Genomic DNA, 14,001 nt, shown 5'->3' with positions numbered 1-14,001 from the left:
AATGCTATTGAATTAATCCTAATGTAGAACCAGGAGCGCCACCAAGTCGATTATGAGTGGACCGACTGTCTGTCCAGTCCACGGGGGTAAGTGGAACGCCGCTGGCCGCTCATCTTCGATGTCTGCATCACAGCCCACAAGCCGGAACCGCGTCGCCTTGCCGGGCTTGGGCTTTTGCCAAAGGCCCGCTGACCCACATTCTTATCTAACGCGGCAGTAGCTAAGCTAACAAGCTAGGCGGCTAGCCTTGGCTGAAAGTAGGTTGACGCTCGCTTCTGTAGAAATTGACGCGTCGCTTTTTCTTCTTTTAAACTCCTCCGTTTCACCGGGACGAGAAAGCGACGAGTTTTATCTTAACGCCGCACGAGAGATACCCTGAGAAGTTGCCGACAAATGTAAAGGTAAGTAGTGACAACCTCGAACGGTGCCGTTTATCGCAAAAGTGTTGTAAAATAAACCGGTGTTCGTTGGTTAGCATGCGGGCTAGGTGCCGTTAGCCTAGCGGTGATTCGCCGGTCAATGTTGCCGGCCGGCGCCACCTCTGAGGCGGCTACTTGCCGAATCAATGTGCCGTGCCACTTTGAGTGGGGGCCACCGTTCAATGACCCGCTACTAACTTTGATTGATAGTTGACTTATTTTTTTTGTTCATTCAGTTTTGGAAGTCGAGGATTAATCAATGACTTTCTTTCCATGATAGAAAACGAATTTTTATATATATTTCCTGATGTTAAATGATTCGTTTAGATCTGGATAAGGACACTCCATGAAAGCTGGAATTATTTATGAATTAAGCTTCCTATCGGGTAGGCTTTTTAACTTTATATGTTTTTATGCGGGTTGTAAAATGCCATTTTAAGGTGAATATAACACAAAATGGCATAGATGGGCTAATGAATTCCTCTCCACAATTGATATTTGAAAACAAGCGGTGGAGCAACACATGTAGACAGACAGCTAATTGTGCAACTGTTAAAACTGGAAGCGGCTCTATAATGGGAATGATTGTTGAAGAATTCCCATTCTTGGCCTGCGTCAGTTAGCGAGACCACGGGGGGCTTAGTGCATTGAATTTATGCACCCTATAAATCCTCAGGTGGACCTCACACGCAACAAACACGCACAGGTCACACTAATAGAAGTTTTTCAATCTTTTATACTCGTCGAGTCTAATCGGGTGACCTCTTCTGACGTTGGATCTCCTGACATCAAATGTTTGAATCTGATTTGACTATTTATGTTTGTCTCCGGGAAAGCTGCACAGATAAGCATCTGGCAGAATTCCCCCGCAAGTAGACGTACTGAAGACCTTTTCACAGATCCTAGCACGTGGTTCCAGATATGACAAAGCAGGCTTGTAAACAAATGCGTACGCCAAAGAGATTAGCATAAATGTTGCCATAGCAGCAATTTTATCATAACTGGATCAGCTAGAGGTCTTTGTGATCGCCAATCATTGGATTGAACCTTTTTATTGGCCCGATTTGCTTTTCCAACGTTGAGTAGTTGCATCCTGAATCAAAACAGAATATTCCCATAACTTCTCTGTAATTCACTGAACCAACTGTAGAGCAAAAATGTTTTTCCACTAAGCACAAGAACCTCGTCAGGATTTGCAGTTATTCTCGGAATGATCTGTAGCGTAGCGGTTTTTCTAAGAATGGCGCCCATGCACGTTCCAAGAACAGACGCTCATGTTTACCTTTCGTGTAGGTGTCAACTGAAGGAAGGCATACTTTTGAATGAACTACTAGGAAATGTGTGTTTGCATGCCTGTGTGCACGTGTGAGCTCCTGGCCTCTGTTCATGTAGCCTTTCCTGTCTTTTGATCAGAGGAAGACTTGACCCGTGATCTGGACAGCTGCGCTAAGGTGGCGCAACGTAGAAGAGGTCAAAGGTAAGCCCTCATCAGTGCGACCATGCGGCCCACAGAATTTCCTTGTCCTGAGCCAAATATCTAATCTAAAGCGTCCCAAAATGTCCAACCTGAACCATACTGCTTTCTAGTACCTGCCGTACTAACTCATATTTCATTCATGCCTGACTAAGCTACGGCCTGCGTTCTGACGGCGGGGACCACCAATGTTCCAGTCTCGGGTGTCAGCCAATGACGCAGATGATCAAAAAGGCAACAAGGCGCTGCTATGATACCTCAAGTGCATCAATGATCATTTATTTCCCTTTTTAATGTCGACCTGAGCTCAATTGTGTGTTATGGGACTAGTCTTAGAGGGGAATAAAACCCAAGAATAAGTTTCGCTTTCAGGGGGGGACTCGCTGTAGCTGCGGCAGAACTATTTTTACACGGCACGGTTGCTATGGCACATTGCCGTTTGGGTAGCGGTGCCAGCTTCAGGCGAGTGGCGAGAAGCATCACTAGGGATCCACCCGTGACTCACATCCTCAGTGATTTGGTGCCCTACATCAGCGATTACAAACTCGTGTGCCATGAATCATCATCAGCTTTGGCATGAGAAGAAACAGTAGCATCATTTTGTCTTTCTTCAGTTTCATTCTCAAAATCAGATCTCGTGTGCGTGCGTGTGCGTGTCAAAAAATATAAAAAAAGATTTAAAAAAAAAACGTGACCACGCTCTGTCGCCATCTTGTGGATTCAATACGCAATTACAATTATTTTGAGAGGGCGTCACCAGTTTGTGGAATTTTGCGATTGGCTCAGTCCCAGCGAGGAGTTCTTTCCCATATTTATTGATTTTTAATTTATTTATTATAAATAATGTATCTTGGAGGAGCCTTTTTGCACAGCATGACTAAGCGGGACCACCTCTGAAAGGTGGAATGAATTTGACATGGCTTTGCTGTGCTGGCAGGAGTTGGTCTCAGTTGCCCGTGGTGCCGTGATTAAGTTTGGAGTGCGGAGGAGGATGAAAGTAGGTCATTGGGCCGGCAGGTCAATGAAGCAGCCGTGACATCACAGTTACACAACCTCTGCTCTCCCGGTTATAAAACAAACACTCTGCACTCTGATGTTATAAACATGCCTTGTTTTATGCACATGACATACCACCGTGGCTTTTTGTCACTGCCCCTACAGAAAGGAAAGAGGAACCCGACCTGAAGTCACGCGAGTCTAATGCAGGAAGCGGCCCATTTTGCATCGCTTAACCTGAAGTCACTCGGTCATGATGACACCACTTTAGGTGGCCTCGCATGAACCCTCCCCTACCCCAAGTCATGATTATCAACCCATAGGATTTGAAGTGCATCAATTTGCCTGAACTTAAAAAAAAGAAGATTAACATCATTTAAGTAGTGACATATCTACCTGTGCTTTTTTATCCCCCCCCTTCAATCTCATAGATTCCGATGTCGCTGCCATGTGTCAGATTGCAACGCCGAGTCGACGCCAAGACTTTTCGGCAGCTTTCGACGCGCTGATGATCCAGGGCGCCGCCGGTGCCCGCGGCCACCTTCCACCGTCTTCATCGACTTTCCTCATCCTCTCTCCGGACCGGCTCGGCTGTCCGTAAGGTAGGACAGGCTCGGTTCGGTCATTCTGCATATTGCTAGGATTTATTTTCCTCTCATTTTCTTCAAGGTATATTCACAGATGTCTTCCTCACGATTGAAAGACCCCATCTGACATGATAACCCTGAAAAGGATCAAAATGACCACAAGCATTGATCAGTGAGTAAATGTGCATTTGCTCAAATAGTAGTTTCTATGTCGTGCCTTAGTTAATCTTTTTTTGTGGCGTTGTTTTGCGTGACATAAAAGCGCTGTACGGTGGCAACAATTGTAAATCAACTTCAGTAATCTGATTGGCAACATTTTTTTTTTTTTTTTCATGTGACCTCCAGGGATGACGGAAGCATTTTTGGGTTAATGGACGACGATGAGAAGGACAAAGCGAAACGCGTGTCCCGCAATAAGTCGGAGAAGAAGCGGCGAGATCACTTCAACATCCTCATCAAGGAGCTGGGCACCATGTTGCCGGGCAACACTCGCAAGATGGACAAGTCCACCATTTTGCAGAAGAGCATCGACTTCCTGCAGAAACAACAAGGTAATGAATGAATCACATCTGGCGTCATAAAATCCATTTTAAATGTCTATTTGTTTATTTTTTTAAATATATTAAAAATATTTTTAACAGCATCTTTCTTTGCAATAATTACTCACCCAGTCCCAACTGACTGCATCTCTTTCCATCTCCTCCGTCAGAAATCTGCGCAGAGTCCGGGTCGACGGAGATCAGACAGGACTGGAAGCCTCCGTTTCTTAGCGACGAGGAATTCACGCAGCTGATGTTGGAGGTGAGGTCACCACTAGATGATGAAATGTGAAACCTAAATCCCCCAAGATTTGCTCCTTGGTTGTTCCAACATGACGGTCTGCTTGCTCTAAGGCGCTGGACGGCTTCTTCCTCGCCATCACGACCGACGGCAACATCATCTACGCCTCGGAGAGCGTCACGTCGCTGCTGGAGCACCTCCCCGTGAGTTTTAGCTCTTCTAAATGTGAATCATTTGTAACGACAGGAGCTTTAAAAGACACGCCATGCGTTCTAGTGCGATCTTGTGGATCAGAACCTGTTGAACTTCCTGCCCAGAAGGGAGCACTCGGACGTCTACAAGCTGCTATCCTCGCACGTCGCCGAAGGAGAGACGTTGACGCCTGAATATCTGAAGAGTAATCTGTTTTTTTTATGTCTGGTGTTTGAAGTCATTGGTGAGTGTGTGCTGTGCCAGGATTTAGTCATGCCCTGGTTGTCCTCAATTTGCAGCCAAGAACCAGCTGGAGTTCTGCTGCCACATGCTCCGAGGGACAATGGACCCCGAGGAGCCGCCTGTGTATGAATACGTCAAGTTTATTGGCAATTTCAAGTCCCTAAACAATGGTGAGCAACTAAATAATCCCCCCCAAAAAAATTACATTGCATATAGAGAAAATGCACAAATCAAAATGTACACTTTAATTCAACATCAAATTACAGCGATTCAATATATTTTACATAAGTAAAAGAGAAAATTGGAATTCCATACAAAAAATTTTTTTTGAGCGCAGTTCAGATAATGGCTGGATTGAAAAATAAAATAGGCAGACAAAAGATTATTTTGGCATTTAATTTTACACCTGATAAATCAATAAGCACTCCATAGATCATAGTTATTTGCATACAAGCTATTAAAAAGTAAAAAAAAAAATCCTAACTGTAATTTGTACGCCTTTAGTGCCTAACTGCACTCCAAACGGATTCACCGGGACCGTCGTTCAGCGATCCCTCCACTCGTCCTTTGAGGAGCAGCTGTGTCTGGTGGCCACCGTGAGGCTCGCCAAACCCAAATTCATCAAGGTACACAAATGCTAACTGCGCATTTGTTACCCTGACGCTTGCAAAGCTCACTTCTGAAAAATCTTTCCCCGCAGGAGATGTGCACTGTCGAGGAGCCCAATGAAGAATTCACCTCCAGACACAGTTTAGAGTGGAAGTTTCTCTTCTTGGACCACAGGTCGGCTTAACGTCTTCATAAGGAACATCGAGTCATGCTATCAGGTGTTTTTATACGTAAAGTCACGATTGAATTTTTGTCCAGAGCTCCGCCTATTATCGGTTACCTGCCGTTTGAGGTCCTGGGCACATCCGGTTATGACTACTACCACGTGGACGACCTGGACACGTTGGCTAAATGCCACGAGCAACGTGAGTACGCACGACTCTGTTACCGTGTGAGGTGCCCTCCGCTTTTTTTTACCGTCTTCGACCGTGCCTGGTTTTTTTTTTGCAGTTATGCAATACGGCAAAGGGAAGTCGTGTTACTACCGATTCCTCACGAAAGGGCAGCAGTGGATTTGGCTCCAGACTCACTACTACATCACCTACCACCAGTGGAACTCTCGGCCCGAGTTCATTGTCTGCACTCACACTGTTGTCAGGTGAACACAAACGGAAGTTCATGGTAGCACCCATGATAAAAAAGAAATCTTGTGTGACTGTTGTGTCATTTCTTTCATTTTTCATCCGGCAGCTACGGGGAAGTGAGAACAGAACAGCGGCGAGAATCGGGGTTGAGAACGTCGACACCGGAGATGGCGGCAGATAAGGTGAGCGATGCGTCCGTGGTGCGTCGGTGATCCCCCTCCGCTGACCTTGGCTTCCTCCCACGGACCTCAGCAAACGCACGACTCGGATGTGGAGTCGCAGCACAACGGCTCCGACCTCCAGGAAGCGCTAGAAAGCCTCGATGACAGGATGACACCCTCGGCGTCATTGCGCAGTTTGCGGAAATCCTTGCACGCGGCGCCGTCGGAGGCCTCTTGTAAGATCCGGCTTCTGACACCATGGTGAGTGCCAAGGGGGTTCATTTTTTTTGTCCTCAGCATCTCAAGCGAAGCTCCAAGGAGGCCAGAATGTGCCGGGTCACCAGTTGGCATCTAACGCAGGCGTGGCGGCGCAAAGAAGATTGTCAGTCGGCAGCCAGGTTGGTCCCGAATCCAAACTCACCTAGATTAAACTTTATATGACTTTGTCCTTTTTTTTTTATTTCATTCACTTTACAACGGGGAGGGGAAAAAAAACAACTATTATCTTGTGTGGTTGTCTCCAGCAGTCGGTGAGCTCCCAAAGCACAGTCCAGACGACATCGATGGTTTCGCAACAAGTTCAGACTGATACCCAAGTAAGATTGAGCTCTTTCTTATCTTCACAAGTGTCATGAAATGCGAATGGAGGTGTTTGCGTGTGGCAGGCGTCATCGGCTCCGTTTTCCAACCAGCTGGATAGCATGCAGCACGTGAAGAAGCAACTGGAGCAGCGCACTCACGCCATCGAGAGCAGCATCCAGCGGCAGCTGGATGAGCTGTGCAAGATCCAGCAGGAGCTGCAGAGGGTGCAAGAGCAGAGCCTGCAGATGTTTGTGCAGAACGGTGCCGTCAATATGGCCGCCGTGCAGGTGGCCCCCCGGGCGCCCCCCGTGCTCACCATGCAGGGCCAAGTGGTCTCGGCCGGCCCTCTGCAGACCTCCATCCAACATCATGCGGTCCAGGCCCAACAGAACACAGCCATGGCACAGGTATGGTGCTATTTGTTTTTTTAAAATCTATCAAAGGGAGGAGATTTCAGTAGTATCTACTTGATGGAGGCCATCGTTGGATCTCAATGTTCTCACAGCCCCCGCCGGCGGCGTCTCTGTACAACACGCTGATGATCCCGCAGCAAAACGCCGCCAACGTGCTCCAAATCGCCAGCAGCCTGCCGCCCAACACGGGCACCACCACTCCCACCATAACCTTCACGCAGGACCGCACCGCCCAAATAAGGTTTCCTTTTTTGATTTCAAGGACAGGTAACATATATGAAGACATTTTGCTCAAATCTAAAATGCGCTGCAGGTTTCCGGCTGCCCGCCAGCTGCTTACCAAGCTGGTGACGGGCCAGATGGCGTGCGGGGCGGTCATGGTGCCGTCCACCATGTTTATGGGTCAAGTGGTGACAGCGTTCGCCCCCCAGCCGGGCCCCACGCAGACCATAAGCATCGCCCAGCAGCCCGCCCAGCACCAACAGCAGCAAGAGCAACAGGTACACATCATCAGCACTCAATTTATTTTTATTTGCATTTCGGATTGTGTCCGTCTATCATCGGATGTTTCGGTGTGAACAAAAACACAGTGGAAAATTATGATTTCAATTTATATAACTAAAATAAATCCGTGTCATGAGGATAATTAGTCAAATGAATGTGTGACTTGATGCCGAAGGCTCAGCGGCTGATTCACGGAAGTCAGTTGATCCTGCCGGCGGGGGCCTTCTCGTTGCAGCAGGCGGGAGCTTTTGCCGCCGCCGCCAACCAGCAGAAACAACAGCCGCATACCCACAGGACGGACAATTAGACCAGTCACATGGGGGGGGGGGGGGACCCTTTGGCTGCATCGGCGCCCGGAAGAGGCGTTGCTCCATCACTTTATGCCAGGGATCCCCCCCAGACTGTTTCACCCCAATCAAATAGGCTATCCGTTGCCATAGCAACCACTTTACAGGAGTAGTCTATAACTTGTTACAACTAACACGTTGTGACCCAATTAAAATGGACCTATGGCCCATTTTCGGGCCCCCGGCCCACAGTTTGAGGAACCCTGCTTTATGCAAAAGCTCTCGCGAAATCCTTTTTTTTCCCTCACCCCCGATTAACTATTTTTATGGAAAGTGCTCTAGATTGGACTTTGAACTACTGTACTGATGGTCATGTGTAATATATAATGTAAATACTTATCGGGAGGAAAGAAGTGCTATTTTATATGATGTGTGAGGGTGAATATGCTCTTTTTCTAGTGTTGTACGAAGACAATTCCGCTGACAATCCTCGAAATTTGCCAAAAATTAAATGTGGTGCTATATATATATATATATATATATGTATGTGTATATGTATGTATATATATATATATTTATGTATATGTATAAAATTAATAACAGTCCTCATATCCACCATCTTCTTTATGGTTTTTCGTGCTACTACTTCTGGTTATCTCATCCTGCAGTTTAAAAAAAACAAACAAAGCGTACAGCTTCTCCATCATGCTTCAAATAAAGTTACCGTGTCTCTCAAACCGAGGAAGCTGGTGGTGTTTATTTGATCACGCATCCGAATTTGGTCAAAGTATGTTTTATTGTAAGCTGTTTTTCTTTTTCCATCATTTTTTTATTCATGTACTAGTATTATTTTTCTAATCCCTCATCGTGCGTGGCGTTGTGGTTGCCTTGAATGTAATTGTTGGATAACGGCGACATCTAGCAGTTGAAAGTGGACTTACAAAATATATATTTTTTTTAATATTCAAAATAAATTTCTGATAACGAGTCATAGGGCAAATTTGTGAAAATATTTTAATCATAAAATAAAATGAAGTTTTAAGTAAATGGAATCATAAATAAATTTTGAAATGCAAAAAAGTATACTTTTATTTTACTGTGTAGTAATACAAAATGTATGACAATTTACCATTTTTATTTTAAAAATCTGCTTTAGCTCTATGTTTTCCCCCTGATTTATATTAATATATTATAATTCCATATTATATCACAATAAAAATAACAAGCATATCTGATCGCACTTTTAATGCAAAGAACATATATATATATACATTTTACAGCAAGGAGTATTTTTTTTTCATAAGATCATCTTGATGTACTACATTCAGTAAATGATGTTGTCGACTTGATCCGGTGCAGTGACTTGACGGCTCACGTGATCAATTATCTTTTGGCTACTCATATTTTAACGCTCTTCTTCCATTTCGAGGCTGCATAAGAAAGAAAAAAAAAAATCAGAATGTTTTTCAGAACGGTTTTGTTGGATGGATTCCTTCTCATACCCGATAAAGGAAGTAGCCTCGACTTTGGATCCCAGCAGGTCCTTCCAGCTCGGCCTGTGAGTGACACAAGAGTATGTGTGGATTGGGGACTGCTTTAAAAAAGGCAAAAAATAAATATATATTTTTTTTTCTTTTAGCAGTCGTACCTGCACTGAGAGTCCTCTCTGTTGCCGGGTGTGCAGACGGGTCACCAAATGGAGGAGGGGCTGCAATGCCGAGCTCTGCTAGACACAAAAACAGGCGCTTTCATGAGAGAGTGAGTAAAAAAAAAATTCAATTTGGGATGTTTTTTTATTTGTGGCGCTGCTCTATCAGGGGATTCTGACACCAGTATATCGATTGTAATAAACTGGGAAATACCATTGGGTGTTTTCTACAAGTTTTAGCACCACACTGTTGCAAAATGCGCTTACCTTTTTGTTATTCTCTTGTCCTTTGAGCTCCTGAGAAGAAAGATAATCACCTTTTTTTTAATACACACTATAAAAATGTCCTCATTATACTTGATGTAATGTGCATTTCTTTTTCTACCTTGGAGTTTTGGACCAACATCAAGAAGCAAATTTCCCCTAAGATGTCAGATGCCTGGAAGAGACGATTTGTTTTTTTTTCATTTTATTTGAAGCATCGATATTTGGATCCACTCAAACGATGTTGGATGAAAAGTTGCTGATGGTTGGATGAATAGTTCTAGCTATCTGATGGATGATATTATCTGTTGGATGATTGATGCCGTATTTATCAATTGCAAGGGTACCTGATAGTCTGCAGAGAAGAAGGAGGAGCAGGCTGCGTCTATCTGTGGAGATTCAACATACAGTGGATGAGAAGGAGAACAGGAGGAGAGAAGAACGAAGCGGTGTTGCTTACCTGGCTAAGAAGCTGCTTTTGGTCCACCGTGGCTCGCAGAGGTTCTATTGAAGCACCTTTTTTTGTACAACACAAATGCTTAACTTAGTCAAAAGACAAACATCTAGAAGCTCAACAGCCTCTTGTTCACATGGACAGTAGAAGCGTAATAATTGTGTAAAAGCGGAGTTGAAAGTGCGTTTTGGAGATTGCGATCCGCGTTTGCCGCCAGTTGCCCATTAGCCGCGTAAAGTCTTTTTCTTAGAACACATGCACTTATCGTGCTGATGTACGATTAGTTCATTCTTCCATTGGGGCAAAATTCTGCTGAAGCCAAACGTCACTGAGCTAATCAGTCGTAATCCAATGAGCCACAGAGAAGATGGATGGATGGATGGATGGATGGATGGATGGATGGATGGATGGATGGATGGATGGATGGATGGATGGATGGATGGATGGATGGATGGATTTGGGTGGATGGATGGATGGATGGATGGATGGATGGATGGATGGATGGATGGATGGATGGATGGATGGATGGATTTGGGTGGATGGATGGATGGATGGATGGATGGATGGATGGATGGATGGATGGATGGATGGATGGATGGATTTGGGTGGATGGATGGATTTGGGTGGATGGATGGATGGATGGATGGATGGATGGATGGATGGATGGATGCCCATCAATCAAAGACTAATGAGCATTCAGTATTCAGTGTTAAATCACAATGAGGTTAAAAACACGGGTGCTGAAATGAAGGGATCAATAAATGAATTAATAATTAAAAATGAATAAAGTGATTACATGAACTAAAAAACATTCTTTACATTTTGATATTTCTAATTCTTTTGAAATATATTTCGACATAAATTTAGGAAGAGCAACAAAAAGTAACATCTTACCAAAAAAAAAAAAAAGACATTACATTTTAAAAATAATAATTTTAGCTTTACCAACCAAAAGAAAAGTTTCTTATAGTTTCAAAGTCCATCTTACTGTGTATGAGAGGAACCGTGGCGAGAACCAGGAGGACGGTGAGGCCGACAGCACTCACACTTCTTCCACTAAGCTTCGGCAAGCTGCTGCTGCTGGAGGAGGAGGATGCTGCTCGCTTCTTCTGCTTGGTGTACATGTTTTCCTCTTCTGCTGCGTGGATTCCGTTATTTGCGCGTGTGACTCTTGAGCGACTTTGGAGCGGGGAGTCGGGAGTACAGTATATGAAGGCGGCTGTCGCTCACTTACTCTCTGCGTCACTGGAGGAGGCTCGCACGTGGATGAGGCTGGGATTGGACACCCCTCCATCATATCACGGGAAACAACAATAGGTCCACATCGAAAACAAAACTTTTTGGAGAATGGATTTGAGCACCCCGAAATACCACTAGTGGGAAGTAACAGAGTACAATTACTTTGTTGCTGTAGTGATTTTTTTTAGCGTTTTAGCTCTTTCACTTATATTTTGGGGCTGCTTTGCTACATCCGGAACGGCCTTGAATCTTGAATGAAATTCTAAGACGCTTAAGTCATAAATAAAATATCATGCGTTAATTGTCGGACCAAGCGGCAATTCCGAGGAGTTTCTGTGGTCCCCACCCATCCTCCTACACTCATCCATCCTCTTCCTGCTTTCCATCAAAAATCTTAACAGTGAAGCTCGCGTGTAATCAATCTTGTATTCAAATTAATTAGCTGCCGCAGCTTCTTCATCGCGAGGCAACGTTCCCTCCGGTATGGCTGCGGCGTTTCCCCGACACTGGCGAAATGTCACGACCTTTGAAATGACTTGATTTTGATTATGACTGGGACTTGCCCGTCGCTTATCTAAGAAGGGTTTGTTTGCGTTCAAGCCTCCGCGGGAGCACATTATGGGACAATCAACACAAACAGATGCCAGCCGAATGAATGATGAAAAAAATCACTTGTCCCACATTCCAAAAACAAACACACTCGGTTGATGAATACAATTTTATTCAACACAATGAGCAAAAATCTTTCTTCCTGACACGGCTTAATGACTAAAAGTTTGAGCACCAAGGGAACAATGTGCTTCTGCATTCTTGAAAATAAAAAATAATTACAGGAAGTGCAGCAATAAATACTCTTCTGTGGATTTAATGGGGAAGCCCTGCTCAATCTTTCTTTAATCATCTCTAATGTTCTACTAAGGTTTGACTCATTTTATGTACTGAAATTGTTTTGATGGTGGAATTTCCATCACATGTATTATCGAGGTAATTAGCACACATAATTCATTTAGTATATATAGTAACTCATTTTATGTTCACCACGTGTGCAATATCATATCACCGTGAGCTTATGTTTTTAATTAGGACACTGACTAATGCGGTGGATCCAACCCAACATTATTGACACTCTAGGCCCTTGGATTTGTTCACTATCTGCCGCCTGCTGCTCATTGTGAAGTGAGTAGAATTTCATTCACCGCCACCATATTTTTGTATTTCATATTTTTTTGCCTGCGTAAAAAAATATGACTTGCATTGAACTGAAAAAGCACACATTTAGTCTGGCAAACAAAAAAAGAATAAATTGGAGTAAACCTTTTAGATGTTTTATTTGGATAATAACAGTATACTGTAAAAAAAAAAAAAAATAATGACTTGCATTAAAATGAAAAAGCACACATTTAGTCTGGCAAACAAAAAAAGAATAAATTGGAGGAAACGTTTTAGATGTTTTATTTGGATAATAACAGTATACTGTATAAATACTGCGTGATATTTTTACCTCTGCTTGCTGAATTTCCTTCACAAACATCCACAATGACATCACTCTTCCTTGTATTCCACTTTTTTACACAGACGAAGCAGAGGCACTCTTTGCGAGGTCACACGCTTGAAAATTACATGATTGCAAAATGGCACGCATGATTAAACCCGCAACTCCTAACAAGCAAAGAAGGTAATAGGTTCTCTCATGCTCGCTCGGCTCCGGCGGATCGACGTACTTGCGCTTCTTTGACATGCAATTTGGCCAGCGGCTGAGCAGAGGCCTCGCCTCACCGTGGGGTTACCAAAGTAGGACATTCGTGCTGATTACAGCCCTCTAAAGTAGGAATGATTTTTGGGGGGGGGGGGGGGGGTCGCCCCAAGGTATGCACTGCTTGGACTCCTTTCAAGTGGTGCCCTGTTTATTACCTCCTCCAAGTGCAAAACTCTTTTGTTCACTTGACTCGTTTGCTCGTTAGTAGAGGCGCTCTGGAATGGTTTGGATCCAATTTAGCAGAAAGAACCTTTTGTTAGCCCTGGTTGATCTGAGTCCCACTCTGCCCAAATCTCATATGGTGTTCCACAGGGATCAATTTCAGGACCCCTGCTGTTTTATTGAATTTGCTGTCTCTGAGTTCCATCTTGGGAAAACATATAAGACCAGCATGATTTTGTTGTGTTTTCGTTCTTGAATCTTGGTTGTTTTAATAATAATAATAATAATACATTTTATTTATAAAGCGCCTTTCAAGGCACTCAAGGTCGCCGTACAGACATAAAATAGCATAAAAATGACCGGAGAGTTTGTTTTGCTAAGTAATGTGCATTACTGCCAACTACAGGACTGGAGTGGAACTGTCTGTCCCAAGAACAAGAACCAAGCAAGGAGAAGCAGCATTCAGTTATTATGCTCCTCACCTGTGGAACAAACTTCCCATAGATCTGAGGTCTGCTCAAAATGTTAGCTCCTTTAAATCAGGGCTAAAAACGTTACTGTTTACCGCAGCGTATTCTTAAATTAAAATCCTCTCTTTTTAATTTTATTTATATATGATCTTTTTTCTTGATTTTGTAAGCATTATA

At 43.9% G+C, this 14,001-nt stretch overlaps 1 protein-coding gene and 1 long non-coding RNA gene across 4 annotated transcripts; one reads left to right on the top strand and one right to left on the bottom strand.

The window, feature by feature from the left end:
* The first annotated feature begins 77 nt into the window (after positions 1-77).
* clocka (clock circadian regulator a) lies at positions 78-8,576 on the top strand. 3 transcript variants are annotated; one of them, XM_037249752.1, is made up of 21 exons: positions 78-401; positions 1,833-1,896; positions 3,321-3,491; positions 3,559-3,648; positions 3,822-4,027; positions 4,186-4,277; positions 4,370-4,459; positions 4,533-4,653; positions 4,748-4,861; positions 5,196-5,317; positions 5,392-5,474; positions 5,559-5,665; positions 5,751-5,898; positions 5,991-6,066; positions 6,137-6,281; positions 6,343-6,443; positions 6,573-6,641; positions 6,738-7,034; positions 7,133-7,281; positions 7,354-7,540; positions 7,720-8,576. In XM_037249752.1, exons 4-21 carry the CDS (start codon positions 3,605-3,607, stop codon positions 7,849-7,851), a joined length of 2,283 nt encoding a protein of 760 aa, XP_037105647.1. In that variant the 5' UTR covers positions 78-401; positions 1,833-1,896; positions 3,321-3,491; positions 3,559-3,604; the 3' UTR covers positions 7,852-8,576. The 3 variants fall into 3 exon arrangements, with proteins under 3 accessions (XP_037105647.1, XP_037105646.1, XP_037105645.1); XM_037249751.1 differs by having other exon boundaries at positions 79-401; positions 6,570-6,641; XM_037249750.1 differs by having other exon boundaries at positions 79-401; positions 6,570-6,641; positions 6,711-7,034.
* Positions 8,577-9,063: 487 nt separating this feature from the next.
* On the bottom strand, positions 9,064-11,649 carry LOC119121870. The gene is made up of 7 exons (XR_005097774.1): positions 11,186-11,649; positions 10,091-10,259; positions 9,865-9,918; positions 9,747-9,776; positions 9,480-9,554; positions 9,334-9,387; positions 9,064-9,261 (listed from the first exon to the last, which is right to left on the bottom strand). It is a non-coding gene; the product is annotated as an uncharacterized LOC119121870 (long non-coding RNA).
* Positions 11,650-14,001: the final 2,352 nt, after the last annotated feature.

Source organism: Syngnathus acus, chromosome 4 (assembly GCF_901709675.1).
Source record: "Syngnathus acus chromosome 4, fSynAcu1.2, whole genome shotgun sequence".
In the NCBI taxonomy this organism is placed as follows: Eukaryota; Metazoa; Chordata; class Actinopteri; order Syngnathiformes; family Syngnathidae; genus Syngnathus; species Syngnathus acus.
The sequence above is the reverse complement of the archived record's forward strand: the minus strand, read 5'-3'. Positions and strand labels throughout refer to the sequence as shown.